Source organism: Tachypleus tridentatus, chromosome 2 (assembly GCF_004210375.1).
Source record: "Tachypleus tridentatus isolate NWPU-2018 chromosome 2, ASM421037v1, whole genome shotgun sequence".
In the NCBI taxonomy this organism is placed as follows: Eukaryota; Metazoa; Arthropoda; class Merostomata; order Xiphosura; family Limulidae; genus Tachypleus; species Tachypleus tridentatus.
The window spans coordinates 131,263,968-131,287,114 of NC_134826.1; the positions used below are offsets into that span (position 1 = coordinate 131,263,968).

Sequence of the window (23,147 nt, forward strand, 5' to 3'; positions counted from 1 at the left end):
TACCCTAGTTACCACACCATGCCAGGCCTAATATTTGTAACTTGCAACACAATCCACGAAAGAGAAAACGTAGACGTTTTAACACTACGCCGGGGTAGTCAAACTACTCGGTGCAATGTTTTGGGAGGCCTGTCCGTTTTGATTAGCTATAGTTAGAGAAATTTATAAGATATTTTGCATTACATTGCAGGCCAGAATATGGTGATTTGATGGTTCATGGTGTGTGACCTGCTGCATTAAAATGCGCTCCATAATTTGGGGTCGTGAGTATATTTCATCTCACTATTAGATCAGACAAGAATTGGCAGTGGGTGTCATTCATTAGCTGCCTTTACTTTAGCCTATGAGATGAAAATTAGAGTCAGCTATTCACATATATAATATAAAATAAATACGAGCCAGAAGCACACCAATTACAATAAATGACTATCTGTGAAAAAGTTGTGCATATGAAAATATAAACACAACTTGAGAGTCGAGCACGGTCAATTAGCTAGTGTTTCGAACTGAGGATCCGGGTTCGCGTCACAATATTGTCGAAAAAATTGATATCGTTCTTTCCAAGCAATGATCCATTCTTGACTACAGAATGCCTAAGTGTTGTTCGACTATAATTTGCAAGTCTCTAGAATTAACACGATTTTTCTAGTCGAACATTTTTTGGAATTGTTATAATTTTCAGATGTGGCTAATTAGTATTTACTAATAGAGTCCTAATGAACATTTGTGGTGAAATTTATTGAAACAGTATTTCTTTCAAAACAGAATTTCTAGAATAACACAAAATAATTCTTATCGTAGCCACTGAAATCTACAGTAAGTCCACTTGTCTTAAGCCTAACATTAAGCCTTTATTAAGTACGACCTATATTCGTTAAAGGGATAAATTAACACAATACAACTTAAATACATTTTTTGCTTTAGTTTAGTTAGGGTTATATTTACCGTGCTTAATATTATCAATAAATAAAAGTCTTCCGATGGAAGAGCATTAAGCTTATGTACTTACAATGCCGGGGTTCGAATTCCCACGGTGAACACAGTAGATAGCCTGATGTGGCTTTGTTAAAATAAATAAATAAATAAACTTATGTTGTTATTCTACGGCCTAGCAGTAGAAATTTTAAAAATCCATAATAAACTTTTAATATGTTAATGTATAAAATGTCTACTAAATGCACTGACATCCGCCTTCTGTTTACGTACGTTCAAATTAATTGCGGACAGACAAAAACTGGGAATTATTATAATATATTGCTTTTGCGCCAGAAGGTAGTAGCTTTAAGATTTTAAAGAAGCTTTTGATAAGATATTACTCAGAATATTAGAAAAGAAAGTCACATCGGAGGGGTTGGGGACAGACCAATAAATTAGACTCTGAGATAATAAATTAAACTGTTGGGTTATTTCTAACTGTACTGAGGCTGTTGAGATACGGTAATACAGAATGGCTTCGAATAGTTGGTTAGTTATATATACATTTATGCAGATAAAGTTTAATTGAAATCAATATAAAACGATGCATATTTGTTAATATAATTTGGATGACACTGTCAATACAGCTGGATTGGTTTGGTTTGAATTTCGCGCAAAGTTACACGAGGGCTATCTGTCCCTAATTTAGCAGTGTAAGACTAGAGAGAAAGCGACTAGTCATTACCACCCACCGCCAACTCTTGGGCTACTCTTTTACCAACGAATAGTGGGATTGACCGTTACATTATAACACCTCCACGTCTGAAAGGGCGAGCATGTTTGGTGTGACGGTGATTCAAACTCGCGACCCTCGGATTACGAGTCCAGTATCTTAACCACCTGGCCATACCAGGCCTAATATGGCTGAAGCCCACTCACTAGCATGGCCGAAGAAAAGAATGTTGGTGGATAAGTCACAAAAGACATTGAAGCAGTGCTCCATTACTAATAACTAATTCAGCAGACACACCAATGTACCATTGGGGAGGCAAATGGACTGGTTACAAGTAAAATAATCAAAATATACATATATAAATTACTATGTGGGCAGTACTTGGGGATAGATTAAGATCTCTCATTTTCTTCTGAGGAGAGAAAGATAAAATATTATCTTACTGAAGTTTTACAAGAATTCCCAGGTCTTTGAAAGTGTAAATGCTTTTGATTTTATTGTGCAGTGTTCTGAAAACAAAAGGACGATAAGACTCAAGTCTGAGATTTCGAAAGGACAGACTAAACATCAGTTAAAGGAGCGTTTGTAAAGGCAGCTTTGAAAGACCAAATGACGTGTTTATCAGCGTGTTATGATTAAAACAGAAACGTCAATCAGAGAAAAACAAAAAAGGAACATAAGTGCGCACGTGTAGATCTTTATACGACCTTAAAACTTATTTCTTGTGTTTGGCCCGGCCTGGTCAAGCGTGTTAAGGCGTTCGACTCGTAATCCGAGCGTCATGGGTTCGAATCCCCGTCACACCAAACATACTCGTCCTTTCAGCCGTCGGGGCGTTATAATGTGACGGTCAATCTCACTATTCGTTGGTAAAAGAGTAGACCAAGAGTTATGGGTGGTGATGACTAGCTGCTAAATTAGGGACGGCTAGCGCAGATAGCCCTCGAGTAGCTTTGCGCGAAATTAAAAACAAAACATTTCTTTTGTTAAATCAGACCTGAGAAACCGCGTAGGCAGCTCTGTTATCTGTGCTACTGCACGTATACTCACTGACACACCAGAAACACTGCTCACTGTTGTTGTTGTTTTTGAATAAAGCACAAAGCTACAGAATGGGCTTTCTGTGCTCTGCCCACCACAGGTATCGAAACCCTGTCTATGACGTTGTAACGCTGTGTCACTGAGGGACACTATTCGCTGATAAAGCTAAACGCCATTAATTTACAGCACAATGAACAAATAGTTGTGTTATCATTTATTAAAATACGCTACTGGTTCTTTGAATATTCTAATATTTTTTCTATAAAAAACTGTAAATGAAATACAAATTAGTTTTAGACATTTCTAACTTACAGAACATTAGTTTCCGTAATTATTTTTTAAAGGATGCTAAAGTACACTGTAAATATATATATTTAACCATAGAAAATTAAATGTCTTTTACAATTTTAACCTATTTCGTGACTGTTTGTGAATGAACATTTTTTTAAGAAATAGAAATCATACACCTTGTCAAAACAATATCAGTTTGAGAAATCTTTTATTAAAATATTTACACAAATTTCGTAAAAAATGCACATCCATTTCCACAAACTTCTGGAAGTTCAACCCCTTGCGGGGAACTACTGAACTGTACATCCTATCATTCTCTGTTATGAGCTTTTCATTATCTGGTCCAAATACTAATCTCCCCCATTTTTGTCACATAGTTAAGGGGGAGTGCATATTTACAGATTTGAAAGACACGTAGATCCACGCGTTAATTAAGCAGTACACATCACATTTGGGCTACTAACATGGTCAGTCAGTAGCCACTAGTTATAATCTCACTTCAGGACAATAAAGAATGAAAAAAAAACTATATATGACAAGTTTCAGTTCTGAAAAGTCAGTAACAAGTAGTTCACATCCAAGAGAAACAGGAAGAAAAACTGTGACCTCAAATTCTTCCTATTAAGTAACTTATTGATCTTAAATATAATATTGGTTCTTTTTCATTCTCCATAACATGTGTTTAATTTCTTTGATGCATACAAATAAGATTCTTCAGCTTGTTGTTGCTACCATGAAATGGTGGCCACTTTTTAATCAAAAATCACCAGTCATTCAGCATTACGAACAAAAAGAAATCTCATTACGTAAGTCTTTTGTATAATATGATTAAAATTAGTCTAAAAACATTACGGGATAGACCATAAGGAACACAATATTTTTCACAACAACTGTGATGTTTCACAGGTTATGTTATCAAAACAAAAATATCTAATGAGATGTTTACTGTATTTAATACCAGTTATGTCATTTTTTCACAATTATCAAACATTTCAAATCTACTTCCTTCTTCAATTAAAAATTATTTGTTAATACATTCATTGGCATTTTCTCTCACAGCTAAATATTTTTAAAAACGGAGCGACTAGTTTTACTACACATGGGTTTTATTATCTGAATTCATACTTTTTAATATTAAAATCAGATTTTCCTCCCTTTACCCTTGCAAATTTTTGAGAAGTATCATGTAATTTTTAAGATAAACTTAGCAATGCATAAATGTAGAAATCAGGGAAAAAATACATCCTTTGCAATATGACAGAAAAATGATAACTTTCTGTAACTGTCATAAATCAAATACTGAGCTCAATTTTATCCACACTTTATTCTCAAAAATAAATATTTTATCTTAAATTGGCAAGAAATGTAAAAAATTACCATTTGCCTTCCTTTAATCAGAAAATAAATAACAAAGAATAAAACTTCAGCTACCACATACGTGGAGTGTTATGCATGTTTAATAGTTTTCAAAGTTAAATATTAATAAACAGTGCTTACACTGTTCAAGAAAAATGAATAAATTCCACACATCTGTAGTACTTACTAAAAATAACATGCTAAACACACAGCAATAGGCTTTTTATAAGTAAGAAAATTATGCATACTTCAATTATACATCACAGCTGACCTTTATTAAAAACAATGTCTTCCAACTGATAGGTTTGTTTCTTTTAATGTTCCATGCATAGTTATTTTAAGAAATATTTTCACTTCAACAAAAATAATTGAGTAATCTTGTGGAAAAAAACACCCAATGATTATAAGAAGCAAAGTTGCAAATAATGACCTATCCATTTTGCAGCACTTTATCTCTAACTTTCAAGATAATATGTTTAGCAGAACCAAAATATTTCAACAGAAAAAAACAACAAACTAATTATTAAAATATTAGGAACTACAAATGATGCTTCACTGCTGCTTGATCAAATAAATAATTACATAAAAAAGTAAGTTCTGTTCAACCTCTGAGTGTATACTCTATATAGTAAACTTAATAGTTATTTTCAAATTAAAAAATATTACTGTAAATGCCACTCTGTAAAACAACTAAGCTATCATCATTGGTGATTTACTATTTTAATATATTTTATTAGATGTGTGTATACTAATACAGCATCTACTGAAAGTTACAGAAAATTTGAAAATTGCAACGTTTTAACACTAAAGTAAGTTTTTTCTGTAAGTTACTTACTCAAGTTTATAATATACCTAAGAAACAATGAAAGCTAATGTGTGAGATAAAGGATGCTACTTTTCAGAAAAATGACCAAAAACGTTTAGAACTAAAATTTGTAATTGTTCAAAAAACTCTGAAAACTTATCACAAGAATACAGTTAACAAAAATAATCGTATGGAAGTTTCCTTTACATAAAAGTACTTATACATGTTAAGCCAAAAACTGCAATTTAGGACATAAACATTAAATTCAATTTTTCCTTAAATATACCTAATTCATTTATCTAAGCAACTTTTAATAACCTAAGGTCATTAATTTTCATTCTATAACATAAAAGAAATAATCAGTCAGATAGAAATGCTTAATTTTTAGTTCCAAGGTGTAAACCAACATAAGCAGATCAAAATGACCACTTCCAATGAGTGCATATTTTATTACATGGAAGGAAAATCATAATCTTATACTCCAACAGTGCATGTTTTCTTATCATCACTGACCTACATTATCTTTGTATCTAATAAAGCCTCTTTACTTTATGTAAAACAAACTCTTCAATAAACTTAAGTAACAACCAAGTTGATGCATCAGTTAGAAGAAGGTTCACAATGACATATTCTATATGTTCATTTCACATATGCCACAATCAACAGCAAGTCCCATGACATGTACCTACAGATACTCACTGTAATGCATAGTATAAGACTTTTGCATTATTAACGCTTTTCAACTGTAATTTGCCATCAGAAGATTCCAAAGTTAGCTCTTCTACTGATGGTATGCATAAGTTAAAACTTCATTATTTCTATGTGTTAGACCAAGGAAGTGTCAAAAGCTCAACCTGAAACTCAAATGTAGATTAATGCTTAATTGCAATTATTTAAAAACTAGCTTTCTAAGGTTAGAACTCTAAATTATGAGGATAAACTCACTATATGTAAACTGTAATATATTGATCTTTAGACTCATTTGTTCTGTTACTGTTCTTACTGAATGATAACAACTCTACAAAATAATCAGTGTGAATATCCGAGAATTAATACCTTCAGTAAAAATCAGTTGCACATTTTCCCCTCGTCCATCATTAATTGCCCATACTAACAATCAGGAAAATGTGAAACATTCAGAAGAAGAAAGAATAAGAAAGTAAGAGAATTAAAAGTAGTTTGATAACTGATCAGCAAAACAAATGTAAGTTATATCATTAAAACATAGGGACAGAACTAATAGTGGAAGAAAATGTAACAGAAATAAACTGCCTAGTGTTGCATGTCACCAATAAATTTGTATTCTTGACCAAAGGAAGGCAAAAAGGGAATTCTCACAAAATTACACAATATATAATTAAGGCATTAAAACAGTATACTCTGCACTGCTTCATCTATTGCTGCATCAGATTCACTTGTTAATTCCATGTCCGAGGTTAGATTAACTTCATAGTTTGTGACACTTGGGTCTCTCTGTGAATTGAGGCCTTCTAGATTGTACATGTGAGAAATAAAATCACCATCACCATCACTGTAATAGGAACGACTCTCTGATGATTGAAGTTCTAGAATACTTTTAATGGCACTCTGCACTTGAGCATTTAATTCATCACTTTCCTCTCTATCAGTATGGGATGGAATTTCATTGAACCCTATGTGACTACCGCTTGTCCGCTGGTCATGATGCCTTAACTTCTCGTATGTTAATTCCCCATCCATTGACATGTCATCTATTTCAGATGAAAGTCCATTATGCAAGTCTCTGTGAGGTTCCTCAAGAGCATCTAACCCCTCTATACCCGAGAGGTCCAGTTCTGGCTCATGATCACGACTGGTTAGAATACTTTCCAGACCCGATTCTGTTTGTGACACATGCTTATTTCTAGAGTCAGAATAAGAAACAGGCCACACACATGTTCCATTTACAGCTGAGAAATTATATTCAAGATTTAAATTCCTCTCAACACTACTGTATGATTTAATGATTGCTTTCTCTCGAGCCTCCTCTCTTCGGATCACAGGTGGCTCAAAATCAAAATCTATATGACCAGGATCTGGTTCGTGGTCTTCTTCCTCTTCTTCATCTAAGAGAGAAATATTGAGCTCTTTTCTAATTTTTGTCATTATATCGTCTTCATGAGGATCTGAAGAGTTTTCTCTTTTTCTACTGTTATTCTGTGATGACAACAAAGAACTCTGGTTCTGAAGAACAAGCATGTTAGATTTATTTTCTTCCTTTATTTCACACTTCTCACCTTCTAAAACTTTTTCTTCTTTAAATTGTTTATGGCACTGAAAATTTTTGTTCATGCCACTGATGTGTTTGTCAAAGCTTTCTTTAGAAGCCTGTATACGATCTTCCATATTAAACTTTAAACTTTCTGATGCAGATGTGCCAACCTGACACTCAAGAAACCCAACAATTTCTTCCTTTACTGTTGTGTTAACCTCCTTCAGTGGTGGCGTAGAGAGCTCATCAACCTGATAGTTAGTAAAATCTTGCTTTTCTGTTAAGCTAGTCTCATCAGGTAGTGCTTTGGAATGTAATTCAGGAACTTCAAGACTGAGATCTACCGAAGTAAACAGAAACACCGTTTTTGAAATTACATCATAACACTCACAAGTCTTTTTAATATAAGTTATGAATAAACTAAAAAAAAATCAAAATACTGAAAATATATGAGTAAAAAAACCCATTATATGCTTTGACATTCATGGATTTACAACAAACTTAATAGAATTACATTTACAAATGAATTATTGAAAATGATATGGTACTAATTTAGTTAAAACACATGTTAATATTAATATACCAACAATGAACTATTTTCAATAAATCTTTACATTAAATACCTTTCTTTAAGCATTCTTATCATGACCAGTTGTGCAGAATCATCAAAATCTTTAGGTGCAAAAACCTTTAATCTTTGGATTTTAGTTGCCATCTGCTAATTTGTGGAATGGGGGGGATTATACACCTTGGTTCATATTAAATAAAACAAGCTCTGTTTTAAATTAATGTTAGGAATTTGTGATACATAATCCAAAAACACACTAATAATAACAATAACAAAAAAACCTATGTACATATCTTTAGTTTACCACACAGCTCAGATACAAAAGTTCTGGAAACTGAGTCTGTTGTGCTTATAATAATTCCTCCACTACAGAGCAGTTATTGTAATAATTCCTCCACTACAGAGCAGTTATTGTAATAATTCCTCCACTACAGAGCAGTTATTGTAATAATTCCTCCACTACAGAGCAGTTATTGTAATAATTCCTACTACAGAGCACAGTTATTGTAATAATTCCTCCACTACAGAGCTGTTATTGTAATAATTCCTCCACTACAGAGCAGTTATTGTAATAATTCCTCCACTACAGAGCAGTTATTGTACCAACACAGATGATGTTACTGTGCTACAAAAGGCGTGGTGTTCATTTGAACCATTTTACTAACCTCTTAAATATATTAAAATAAAATAAGACACAATAAATTTCCACCCAGTTCAAAAAGTGTTTGGGACTATAGTGTACTAATGATCAAGAAATGTTATTTTAACCAAGGAAAAACAGTTTATTAATGATCATAACAGTTTGTGTAAAATAAAGTATCATTTCAATTTCCTGTAGATAATACTACTTGGGAAGGCCTATCATTTATCTGTATTTTAAATTGAAAAACTCTTTTTCTTTGAAAAAATATTCATATTTTGAGGAAATTATTCATGTATAAGCTTGCATACACAACATTTCTGCAACCCTGATCATAAAGTAATAGAAGCCTAAATTCATTTAAATGCTTTTCTTTGGAACTAATTAGACTATCTACTAAATTAGGGTATCAGAAGTACAAAAAAATTGAAATTTCAATAAAGTAAAGAGTATGCTATATATCCAAGACAAAAGAAACTCTTACCCTTCCCTGCTGAAATAGCATCTTTATCTCTTTTCAGTGCTTGTCTTTCATCTTGGATAAAAAGTCTTTCGAGCATCACTCTTTCTGGGTTAGAACATATTCTCTGTCAAAGTAATCATATTAATCAGAGTAGCATGTAATGGGATATACACAGACACACACACACACACACATAATGAACTGTTTTTGTTTAGGGTCAATATGATGATAAAGCCACACCCCATCACAGAAGTTATTAACAGTTTCAAAACATTTATGTCCAAATTAAAAAAACAAACAAAAACCCTTAGAATATTTTTTTTATCTATTTATAGATTGAGACTGCACAATTTTTGTGAAAATAATCTACTAGGTAATGAAAAAGAGACAACCCCAAATCTGAACATTATCAGAAGGTAAGACTTCCTTCTTCATGAGAAGATGGTAAAAGAGAGTAGGTTAAAGTGTTTAACAATGACACTGTAGATAAGAGTTTTCCCTTTAAAAAAAAGGAAGACCCACCTTCTTAAAATGCTTGGGTTTAGAGTCTACTTATTTTTTATAACCTTATTTTTCTGTGACCCTACATTCTTTATAAAGTTATAACTGCTTGCTTGGTTTGTTTAAATACAAGTTAAAAATTATGTCAAAGATTACATAAATATCAAAATATATTTGGCTACAAGTTTAACACTAAGTAACTTAAGAATGTAATGTATAATAAAAATATTCTAGTAAGCTTACCATGCTATCTTTCATAAGCAGGTAACAATATTTGTTTACCATCCTTCTACTTTTTTCAAGAAGTTGTTGTGAGACTCTTTCAAACATGTTGTCCACTAAACAATTAAAAACGACAGAGTTATAGTGGGTAAAAGGTTGTAACTGAAAAAGGAAAAATCATGTAAAAACGTAACACATTTTTTTACACAAAGAAACAAAATATTTTCTTAAGACCGGATGAAACTTTCCAGAGTAATTCTAACATAGTTGGAAAAACATTACCCAAGGTTCAAAATATACAGTTATAAGATTGCTAACTTAAAACCTCAGTCATGCTATTCTATTCTTTCTGTATTCTTACTTTTACGCCTTTTGCTACAGGCTCAGTATAATATACACGAGTTTGTCTACATGTTTCCACACGTTAAGTATTTGCATTATAACTTTTGCTACAGGCTCAGTATAATATACACGAGTTTGTCTACATGTTTCCACACGTTAAGTATTTGCATTATAACTTTTGATACAGCATGGGTATTTTCACAGAATAGACTTCTAGTAAGTATTACAAGCATTTTTACTACAGATTTGCTTGTGAAAATAGTCTGTTTTCATTACCAGTGTTTGCAAAGTTATAACTTATGCTACAAACTATTCAGTATAATAAAATCTCAAATATTATTTGCATAATCTCCAAAACCTCTTAAATGCATTTCAAATGTTTGTTTTCAGTAAGACTTTATATTTTGTTATTTTCTATACTCTAACTATGTGGGATCTGTCATTTAACCAACCTCATAACCATCATAAAAAATCAGGAAATAAATATAAATTATGCTTTTTTGGGGCTAGAATGACTACACATTAAAACACAAAAATACAAATGTTTAGTCTAACTAGTTTAAGTCTCACAATGCTACATATTTACACATATATTTATTATTATTTTTTATTATACTGACCATCTAGTAATGTCTACCTTACATGATACAGCTTTCATTGGCACGATCCACATGCACTCAGGTCACATATCCAGTAATATAAAACTGACCTTTAGTCTTCCCTGTCTTGGCTGTGTTTTAATGGTTTAGTATTTTGTAATATACAGTCACATTTCAATTATTAAACTTATCTTTCTTAAAACATAGAATAATAAATCATGAAGTAAAACAAACAATTATCTCTTCTCACTATCACCTTTGTAGAAAGTTGTTGTTAGACATAGTTTACTAAGCCTTTTAAAATTTTGCATGTGAAGAATATCAAACATAAAAATGTTTTTAGGTTATATATATATATATATATATATATATATATATAAAACCACTAGGGGAACATTCTAAGCTATAGGTTGGTTATTCATGTTATACATTGAAGAAAGTGTATACAAGGGACTGTGTTTGATTTAGTCCACGAGCCATATCTCAACAAAATAAAAATATATGAGGTTCTTATTTTATATTCTAGCTTGATAATATTAGTAATTTGAATTTTTAATTTGCAAGAAACTATAGACTTTATATTATGACATCACAAACATCTAATTTTAAATAGAGTGCTGCATTTAACATACCGTGCGACTCACTAAAATCTATATTAAGATGTGTTCTTTTAATATTTACTTTTATATTAAGAAATTAACTCATATATAACATTGGCATAAATTCATAAAATAGTAATTCAATAAAATTTTGAATGCAAGTCAACAAACATAACGACATGGCCTTTGAACCCTGACCTGTTGCAAAAGAGTTATAAAGAGAGTGAAATGTACATAAAAATCAATACTAACAGCAGCAGCTGATTAATAAAATCGTATGCATAACCACTTAAAAACTTGTAACCATTATTATTGTGGTTAATTATAAGCATATTAGTTCTTAAACATTATGGACTGGTTTGAAATATCTGATTAAGACACCAATACACAAAGTTCAAACACACTTTTTTCAGTACAGGATAGGTCCTTTGAGATTTTTGGTTAAAATTCAAAATATAATTAATTTCATGGAAAAAAAAAGAATTATTACTACAAGTTACCCTTCTGTATCTCCTCTTTCCCTGGAACTTTTGTATCATACACATGATAACACAGAAGTCTTTTATATAAATCTTCTGCACAGCTGAATGCTCTTTTTATGTCTGGTTTTGTCACCGACTCATGGTCACGTGCTAGCTGTTGTTGGAACCTGAAAATTTTAACATACTAGTGAGAATGTCATCTAGTAAACTAGCACACAATTTCTTCTTCATGATGTTAGAAAAACACACAGGTTCAAGAAGCCTTGATAAAAATGAAATAAAAACCCTATAACATAATTTCTTATAATATTCTGTGTGTGATTTCTTATAGCAAAGCCACATCAGGCCATCTGCTGAGTCCACCGAGGGGAATTAAACCCCTAATTTCAGCATTGCAAATCCATAGACTTACTGATGTACCAGCAGGGGACAATATTCTGTAATAGATTTTACTACTACCCATCTCATTCCCTGACTGCAAATCTTGTAAATGGTTAAAATGGCTGAAAAACCAAACTTTTTAGAAAAGTATGTTTTCATTTTATTTTGATGTCCTTTTACTAATCTCTTCGTGGGTACAATGAGCTCAGCTACTTTTTTTCTCATATATTATTATATATCCTAACACAAGATAAAATATTTAGTCTGAAGCTTCAAGCTCCTCACCAATTCATAGTTTTTTCATTTTGTTTAATAGTTGATGACTTCTGTAGAATAACATCAAAAACTGTATATTCTCTGTGTATTTCTAAAGAAAATTATAGCTGTTTCTTGCTTGTAAGCTTCTATCTATCGATCATAGTTGGTAAGGTTAATTTTACAACTTAACATTTCAGATTCCCCCTTTTCTAAAACAGTCATATGGCATTATTGTTTTTCTTTCCATTTAACTAAATAATTATTTTTAATATATACCAAACATATAAAAATGTCTAATGGAGCCAAAATATTTTTTTCCTTTTATTGTCAATATATTTGACAACACTGTAACAACTAGTTCCAATGTAAATATTTTTTCACATTCTAATAAGCCTATCTACTTTCAGATATGGTCTAGAATAGCTCCAACAACTTTGTGTTATATTTCATAACTATGGGACAGATACTCATTTCACAGTCATAAAAATTATTTTGAAAGTTCATCTGTTTTTTAATGTAAATAATAAGGTGATAACAAAAATAACATACAATCAATTAAAACAAACTGACAGTTAATCATCTCTGTGTTTCTTTATTTGAAACTGCTACTCCAAAAAACACTATTTTTAACTATCTTGAGATTACATGGATGTCACCGATATCTTTCAACCTTTATCATCCTTCCTTTCATTATTTTCTTTAGAGAGCAAGATTACTTGCTGAGTTTAATATTAAATATTTAACAAAAAGTAACTTTCTTAGAAGCACAAGAATTGTGTTTGGAAACAGTTACAACAAAATGCTATGCCTTTGTGACATAAGGATATGTTGACAAAAGTAAGTGTTAAGCTACATTTTTCTTGAGAAACAGCCACAATTATTTTTACAATTTAAAAATACATTTTAGTATTATTCTTAAGCCATATGAAACTGTGACCCTAAAAAAAAAAGACATCACACAAGTTTCTGTAATACATTTCTGAAAATAAACTGTTATGCAACCCCATGCATATAAAAAAATAAAATTTTAAATTCTAAAACTAAAAATGGTGTAAAAACGTTCAACTTACAAGGTTGTTCTGGAAACAGTGGGCAAAGATGGTCTTGGTATAGTCTAAAAAAATAGTACACATAAACATGCCACATCACAAATGTTTTAGAAAAAGTATTAGAATATTGTAAAAATGTCTTTGTTGATCGTTTAATACAAGAGACTAAAGCCTTTGAAACAAAATGTTCAATATTAATATCATTTAAATTTGTATTACATCATGTTTCTAAGTATACCAGATACATAGAATTGTACTTTCTTACCATTCTAGAACATCAACAAACATTTGTGTAGGTCTTGTTCTCACTGAGACGTATCCATGTACTTAGTGTGTACATGTAATAATTATTTCCTGTCATAACTTCTCATTAATGTACTTAGTATGTACATGTAATAATTATTTCCTGTCATAACTTCTCATTAATGTACTTAGTGTGTACATGTAATAATTATTTCCTGTCATAACTTCTCATTAATGTACTTAGTGTGTACATGTAATAATTATTTCCTGTCATAACTTCTCATTAATGTACTTAGTGTGTACATGTAATAATTATTTCCTGTCATAACTTCTCATTAATGTACTTAGTGTGTACATGTAATAATTATTTCCTGTCATAACTTCTCATTAATGTACTTAGTGTGTACATGTAATAATTATTTCCTGTCATAACTTCTCATTAATGTACTTAGTGTGTACATGTAATAATTATTTCCTGTCATAACTTCTCATTAATGTACTTAGTATGTACATGTAATAATTATTTCCTGTCATAACTTCTCATTAATGTACTTAGTGTGTACATGTAATAATCATTTCCTGTCATAACTTCTCATTAATGTACTTAGTGTGTACATGTAATAATTATTTCCTGTCATAACTTCTCATTAATGTACTTAGTGTGTACATGTAATAATTATTTCCTGTCATAACTTCTCATTAATGTACTTAGTATGTACATGTAATAATCATTTCCTGTCATAACTTCTCATTAATGTACTTAGTGTGTACATGTAATAATTATTTCCTGTCATAACTTCTCATTAATTACTTAGTGTGTACATGTAATAATCATTTCCTGTCATAACTCTCATTAATGTACTTAGTGTGTACATGTAATAATTATTTCCTGTCATAACTTCTCATTAATGTACTTAGTGTGTACATGTAATAATTATTTCCTGTCATAACTTCTCATTAATGTACTTAGTGTGTACATGTAATAATTATTTCCTGTCATAACTTCTCATTAATGTACTTAGTGTGTACATGTAATAATCATTTCCTGTCATAACTTCTCATTAATGTACTTAGTGTGTACATGTAATAATTATTTCCTGTCATAACTTCTCATTAATGTACTTAGTGTGTACATGTAATAATTATTTCCTGTCATAACTTCTCATTAATGTACTTAGTGTGTACATGTAATAATTATTTCCTGTCATAACTTCTCATTAATGTACTTAGTGTGTACATGTAATAATTATTTCCTGTCATAACTTCTCATTAATGTACTTAGTGTGTACATGTAATAATTATTTCCTGTCATAACTTCTCATTAATGTACTTAGTGTGTACATGTAATAATTATTTCCTGTCATAACTTCTCATTACATGTAATAATCATTTCCTGTCATAACTTCTCATTAATGTACTTAGTGTGTACATGTAATAATTATTTCCTGTCATAACTTCTCATTAATGTACTTAGTGTGTACATGTAATAATTATTTCCTGTCATAACTTCTCATTAATGTACTTAGTATGTACATGTAATAATTATTTCCTGTCATAACTTCTCATTATTTTGGAAGCTAATTGGTCAAAGCTTCCAAATAAAAACTGTATCATCTATGTAATTTTACCTCCACCACAGAAATACAACTACAAAGCAGTCATGTTTTAGTTGAGAAAATACTGTCACAGTTTCAAGTATTTCTCTTTTTTACTGAAACAGATTTTTAACAATTCCTATTCCTTCTTTTATGACTAATATCAACCATACATGATTTATTTTTCAAAAGTTTTTTGATGCCAAAATATTAAAAAAAAAACCATTAAAAACTATAAGTACTCTTCTGTTGTGGCAATTTCGTGAAAATTGTGCACTGAGATGTTGATAGTGTAACTGACTTCACATAATTCTTTATAACAGGATGACAACCTAATCTTAGATTAGAATAAAACTAGTCAGTTCAAAGTAAGATGTTGTTGGTTAATATACAGGGTGACCAAGAAGTCTGGACCAATAGGAAAAACAGATGTTATGTTCTTATAGTTAAACAAACACATTTCTTTTATGTCATTTGTACATATTTCAGGAAATAAAATACCCAGTTGGCACAGTATAACAACAAGTGATATATGTATGGTGTTAATAGCATGTAATCTGAACAATAAATAAACCAATGATACAATGTGTATTCTTCCTTTAGGTCCAGACTTCTGGGACACCCTTAGTGTTGGAATGAAAAAATGTTAAGATGTTTGATGTACTGTCATAAACTTAGTCAACTGCTATCCTTCTTTCTAAACCAACTGAACATACGTGTAGCAACTGGTGGCTTGTAACCCTTTCAGCCCAGTGGCATTCATACAAATTTATAAATCAGAAACAAAACTACATCAATCATAAAACACGACAACCACCATATATTTATAATCTCCAATTAAATTTTTATGTAACATTTACAATTTATAATAACAGAAATCACTAAAGAACAAAACTGTACATTATGCCCTTATGCAACATACCCATAAACAATGACACGAGGTGGACTTCATACATTCTGATTAACAAAATATAATAACAGATGTAATTTTATATTAAAATGAGTATATATAGATAGAACTCATCTCACTATGTTTTATTTGTAAAAGTTACATATGGTTGCTTCAGAAAACACCCTGTTAACTTTGAGCTAATGCCAAGAAAAAATCCAAAATGCCATTATTTTCAAATCATAAGCATCAGTTTTTCTGAAACAAATAGAAACTACCATAGTAATTACTTCAACAAAACAAACAAGCATGCAGAAGAGCCAATAAAATTAATTTATTTTCTTAATGAAAGTGTGCAATCATGAAAAAGCTTCTAAAGTAATAACTAAAAGTCAAAATAAATAATCCATGTAAGGAAAAGATCTCAACATGAAAGAGAAAAAAATAACCCCAACTTTTAGATAATACATTTATAACTTTGGTAGCTTTAGAAGTTTGGAAACAGTAAAACAAAAATTGCAGCAAGCTGAATGTTATAGTTTTAACACAAATAACCTCTGAAATTCTCTGTTTTCACACTTATTAATAGTTGAACTGGATATAATTGACAAACATATTTAAACACCATGATATGCAGATTTGTTTATAATGTTTACTAGTTTTATCACTCAGTTAGAAGGCTTACATAATATTACTCCTCAAATACAAGTTGCAACTGGGAGATGCAAAAATCTAAATTAAGATTATCAGATTTCATTGTTTTACTGGTTTATCCATGGAAAAAATAATAATCAAATGAATAAGCAACTAAATCAAATCTTACATTTACAGGAACTTTATCTTGTAAGTGATTTGAGGGAAAAGATCACACAGAATTTTATAAACTTGGTATGTTGGTTTGTGACTGACATTCAACAATGTGAAGCATTAAGGAAGTGGAGAAATCTTAAAGAAACAGATTTTAATTTCAGTTTGACAGATGTAGCTGTGAATCATTTAAACAACTGTTATATTACTGGTGGTGTGCATGCCACATTTAGCACTCCAGGTAATTCTATGAAGTTCAATATTCATCTAAAACAGGGAGAAAAATGACATTTAACTGTTTTTATATTTTATTACAGAATTTAACAATACATTTTTCTTCAGGACTGCATAGGAGTAACTATTATTCTACTTTGACATATTGCAGATAAATCAGGGAACTTATGATGCAAAAATCTCCAATTCATTACTAATTGAAGAATTTCAACTAACACTGCACCAAATGTAAAATCCATAATTCCTGAATTTTTTCAGTAAACAATCTTTTGGGTAGTGTGTTATAAAAATGAAAACTCTTCTCACCTGTATCTGGATTATTTTTTTTAAGGCAACTGACTGGTTAGCCATGCTTACAGTTGTTGTAAGCTGACCTTGTGAGGAATCTGCTTGAGACAACTGTGGCTGCAGGTTCTGTTTCTGTAGCTTCAAAACCAAGGTTTGTTGATTTTGTTGTTGCTGTATTCAAAAGAAAGATTAATTGCAGTAAAGTTTAATTGCTAAATCTCACGATACAAACTGTGTTTTATGATGTATCTATTCAGTTTACTCTACTTCAATATACTAACAGTAAAAAAACAAAAGTAAAATTTTGGGTACAATGACAGTTAAAGTCCTTGTTAATTATTTCAACCAACTAGTTTTGGTAACACAGTTTACCATCATTAGGGTTTGTGAAGACTAAAATCAGCTGGCTGAATTAGCTAATAAAGAGTTTGTCTTATACTGTGCCAAAAATACTGCTTTTGTTTTAATATACAGAATCACAATATACCTAAGAAGAAATAAAAATACTCCACTTCTAACAAAGGTCTGTACATTTTAAAATCAGCCAATAATTTTAAAATGGACTACCAGTCTCACTACAGTGAACAGACTGGAGGGAAACAATCCTAGCAAAATGATCTGTTATACTAAGATGTACATTAAAACTGAATACTTTTATAAATGCTTGTTGTTGTTCAGGAGTTATTCCTTTCTGTGACTGCTGGTACGTGTGGACGGGTTGACACTGCTGAGGAGCCAAGGTTAGGATCTGGTTTCCAATCTATAAAAAAAAAGTCACTCATTAATACATTCTTATTCGAGCAATCACTAGGATATAAAAACACTATATACTTTCTTCTATGTGTATTTACAAGAAAAAATAATACTTTTCCTATAATTTAAGAATGAGATAACATGAAATTAAAGGTATGTGAATAGTTGCAAGAAAAATAAGGTTTCCTATATTTTAAGAGCACAAAAGCATAAAAGTAAAGATACATGAATAATCATAGGAAAAATGTTTATGTTTTCCTGAACTGAAAATGTAATTCTCAATTAGTACTGCCATCTAATAGTGCAATTTTTTTGCTCATCATTAGCTTTGTAATTCTAACTTCTTTCTGAATAACAACATACAAATGAGATTGTAAGAACTCTCCACCAAAAGGAGTGCGACACTACACCTACTGTTATTGGCACCCTCTCTAATAATGCATCTGTTAATTACTTTGAGATTGGCCATGACTAAGTCACCCAATACACCAAAAGTGGAGAGGATGGGTGGGAAATGTAAATGGAGGTAACTATCTTTTACTTCGTGTGGTTTATTTTCATATTACTCTATTTTATTCCCAGTGCCCTGATCTGGCATGATGAACTACTGCAGATAGATCAATATCACACAGTTTTGTACATTTAATTATGCTCATAAATTCTAAAGTTCTTTGGTCTTGTTTATTTCTTCAGTTTACTGGAATCTTCATTCACACAGAATACTGTAAGTGGCATTTTTGTTCTCTAGTGGATCTTTACGCGATCTAGGGTGGTGTAACAACTGTGATTGTATTTTACTTTGTGGCTTCTTGTTACTGCTGTGACTTTATGATATTTAAATATCTTCCATATTCTTTCAGAGAGAATCTATCCCCTAGGGAAATATTACCATGTGTGTAACTTTTCTTCTGCTTATACTTGGTTTTACGTTGTTTATTAAATGTTTAAGAGTAGTCACTATCAATGAAAATTTTAGTGGTGTGGCCACTACCACCAAAAACACAATTCTCAAGACTTATCTTAAGATAATAGCAAATTACTAGTTAAAAAGTAGAATATCAGCTAGTTAGTTATTAGTATTTAAAAAAAAGTAAATTATTAATTAGGTGATTATACAGCCTATGAACCATAATAAAGAAATACAGAACTGAAAAGTATGTATTTTTTATACCATACAGCAACACTGTAACATTAAACTATTTCATCACTAACCAGGAAATCTGTATATTTCTATAAACCATCTCCACCCTTTTACTGATCAGGCAATCAATCAGTAAACAATTATTGGTGTTCTCTTTAAACAAAAACTTAAAAATTGTTTCTGAATAAGAGGGAATTAATTAGAAATATAACCTAGTTATAAACATAAACAAATGAAATGCACTTAAACTTACTGAAATAGAACTAGTCAAATGGACCTGGTCAAGCACAAGTTTATAAGAGTTTCTAAAACCTGTGACTGTACGTAGAAATAAAAGTATAGTAAAATTACCTAAATGAAATTCATAAAATCTACTCATGCTCAAAGCAATGGAAAAGGGCTACTTGTCACACCTGGCCTGTTCTCCAAACACACACACATAAACACATCTAATTCTAAATACATTTCTACTCAGTCGAAAGACAAATTTATTTTTCAAGGTTTTTCAACACCTTCAATATTACTTTAAAATAATAAATAAAACTTGGGAAGTAAACTTCTGCAGAACTATCACAACAGTAAGAAAATCATGATAACTTACTACATTGGTAATAAAGCCCTGACTACTTGTGACATAAGTAATAAAATCCTAAAAATTTAATATATTGGTATTAACATACTGACCATTTACAACACTGGTAATAAAACCCTCAAAATGTACCACAATGGTAGTAAACCCTGACAACTTACTACATTGGTAATAAAACCCTGAATACTTACAACACTAGTAGTAAAATCCTGAAACATTTACTACATTGGTATTAACACCATGACAATTTACAACACTGGTAATAAAACCCTTAAAACAAACCACAGTGGTAGAAAATCCTGATAACTTACCACAAATACTTTCATTATTACTTTTACTGTTTTCTTTTATTGTTTTAATTGCTACCTGAAACTACACAGTTTAGTGTCTTTGACATAAACAAACATGAAAGTTCCATTCTGCTACACATTCTAAAAAATGGTTGTGGTGGGGTTAAAGTTATATGTTAAGTAGTTATTTTACTTCTATTACTTATAAATTATATAATAAAAAATAGGATATTAATCTAACTAACTCTAACAGAAATGTAGTTAAAGATTAATAATGCAAGGTGTACTTACTCTGACCTGAGTTGGCACATTAACACTGGCAATATTTGATGGTTGTGCTTGAACTGTAGATGAGACATTTGGCAATGCAGGGGCTATGACTCTGAGTGAAGGCTAGAAAAATTAAACAAAGTATACTGAAGATATATTTACTTATATTTACTGCAAAACATTTAGTTATATGCATAATTTAAATAACCAGGAAAGAAATGTAGTCTAGAGAAATAAATGTCTCAAAGTCTATGTATTCTTTTACTTGACAACAAATGTGTTAAAATTGTCCAACATATTTTCCAATAAATACCTATGGAATTATTAGCTCATGAACTGCACATTTATAGTAATCCAAACTGCTTTTAATACAAATGAAAAAATATGGACAAGAAATCTGAACATGTGAATTCTACAAGCAGTAAAGATCGAAAGATCTTTGTAGTTTATTTTTTATGCACTTTTGACTTTACAGGTTCAACTGGACATAAAATAATTAAGAATTAAGTATTTCTTTATTTTCCAACAGCCTATCAGAACAATTTTTTTCTACTTTACTTAAAGAAATCTGTTTTGTGTATTCATATGCAAAAATATTTCTCATTTTGTTTTCAATATATACTGCATTTTGGTCAAGTTTGTTATAGCTTGAAGAATCATAGAACTAGAAAATACTCCCATTTTTATGATTAATTTATTAGTTGTATTTTTTTTAAGTACGACTTTCAGAAACTTTATCCTTCGTAGGACTCAGAAGTTACTCGAAGCATACGCCTTACACAAGGAGAATAACACAGACAAATTATATAATCATTTGAGCTTATGACAAATTGGTGATATGAAAAGTATACCACTTTACAAAGAAGCACAGCCATGTCAGGGATATTTTAATGCAGAAAACCATGGACAAAGTAGAAATTACAGCCACTTCAGATTACCTAAAATACTGAAAATCATGACCATTTAAGAGTGCCTAAAAAGCATAAAATCACAACCACACAGGAACAGCTAAATGGATGGAGATAAAAGGACTGTTATAAATATGGAAATACAGTCATGTCAGAGAAGACAAAAATGCAGAGAAACAAGACACTTGATTGATTGATTTAGTGTTTTACGGCACAAAACACCTAGGCTATCTGCACCAAACATCCGGTTAAAAGGTAAAAATAAAGTAAATGTTGTAAAATACATAAAAAGAAATGAAGGTAAAACAAAAAAGTATAAAACCAATGTTGACACCTAGTCTTCAACGTTAAGAGAGAAAGCAGAGTAAAAGAAGTTAAAAAGTACTTACTCTAGCAAAATGGTAATGATCATAACCCTCCAGGAAGACTAACAGGTGAGTTCAAGAACCACCGTCAGTCACCTGAAGTTGGCCTTTCCAGTCCTGGTTCTGGGTTATGTGTCATAACAGCCATTATCAAAATGTAAAAGAATAGAAGTTTTAAAAGACACATAGCAAAATCATAATAATGAGTAACCAAATGTCTAGTAAAAAGGTAAAAGTAAGGTAAATGGAGCAAAATTTGTAAAAGTAAATGAAGGTAAAAACAGTGATTAAAACAGAAAATGGCATTAAAACCAATGTTGACATCCAGTCTACAAAGTTGTAAAGGACTACCTGTAGCAGAATGGTAATGATCATAACCCACCAGGAAAACTAACAGGTAAGTATAAGAATCACCGTCAGTCACCTGAAGTTGATCTTTCCAGTCTTGGTTCCGGGTTGTGTCATTATGGCAAGTACTAAAAGGTAAAGTAATAAAAGTGTTAAATGACATGCAGCAAAAGTGTAATAACAACTACAAAGTTGTAAAGGACTTCCTGTAGCAGAATAATAATGATCATAACCTGCCATGAAGACTAACAGGTAAGTATAAGAACCACCATCAGTCACCTGAAGTTGGTCTTTCCAGTCCTGGTTCTGGGGTATGTGTCATTATGGCCAGTGCTAAAAGGTAAAGTAGTAAAAGTGTGAAATGACATGCAGCAAAAGTATAATAACAACTCGCCAGGATGACTAACGAGTAGTTCAAATGGATAGTTTAAACAGCAGCGTTAGTCACCTGAAGTTGGCCTTTCCCGTCCTGGTGTCGAGTTATTTAATGTTCTGGCCATTGTTCAATGTCAAATTGAACTAGAGAATAAAACTGTAAAAAAGGAGCCACAATTAAAAAGGTGTAATGAATAAATATGCAACACTTAAATGAGATTAAAAAGATTAATGGCCATTAAAAAACTAAAAACCTTATCAAGGTGGACAGTGTCACCATCACCAATAACACTGTCCAATGTTACAGATAAACCCTGGGAAAAAAGATGTTTAAAATATTGCCGTCAGAGAATTGTAACGATGGCAAGAAAGTAAAATGCGGCTGATAGTGGGTTGAGTGTTACACAAACTACACATTGGTGCATCAGTTCCAGATAAAAGAAAATGATGAGTTAAAAAACTGTGACCAATGCGTAGTCTAGTTAAAACAACTTCCTCCTTCCGAACTTTACGGAAGCCATATGGCCAAAGTCCAATGTAGGGTTTGATTTGAAAAAGCTTGTTGTCGCGTTGCTCA

General features: G+C 31.2%; 1 protein-coding gene across 3 annotated transcripts in view; it reads right to left on the minus strand.

The window, feature by feature from the left end:
- Positions 1-3,169: 3,169 nt before the first annotated feature.
- The window catches only part of LOC143245114 (uncharacterized), a 58,481-nt gene continuing 38,503 nt past the window's right edge, over positions 3,170-23,147 (minus strand). For all 3 annotated transcript variants that reach the window (XM_076491011.1, XM_076491012.1, XM_076491013.1), the window contains 8 exons: positions 20,596-20,697; positions 18,184-18,291; positions 17,550-17,702; positions 13,497-13,540; positions 11,806-11,954; positions 9,787-9,881; positions 9,064-9,166; positions 3,170-7,711 (listed from right to left, as the gene is read on the minus strand). In XM_076491011.1, the coding sequence (XP_076347126.1) occupies positions 6,507-7,711; positions 9,064-9,166; positions 9,787-9,881; positions 11,806-11,954; positions 13,497-13,540; positions 17,550-17,702; positions 18,184-18,291; positions 20,596-20,697 (1,959 nt within the window). In that variant the 3' untranslated portion in view covers positions 3,170-6,506. The remainder of the gene's footprint in view (positions 7,712-9,063; positions 9,167-9,786; positions 9,882-11,805; positions 11,955-13,496; positions 13,541-17,549; positions 17,703-18,183; positions 18,292-20,595; positions 20,698-23,147) is intronic.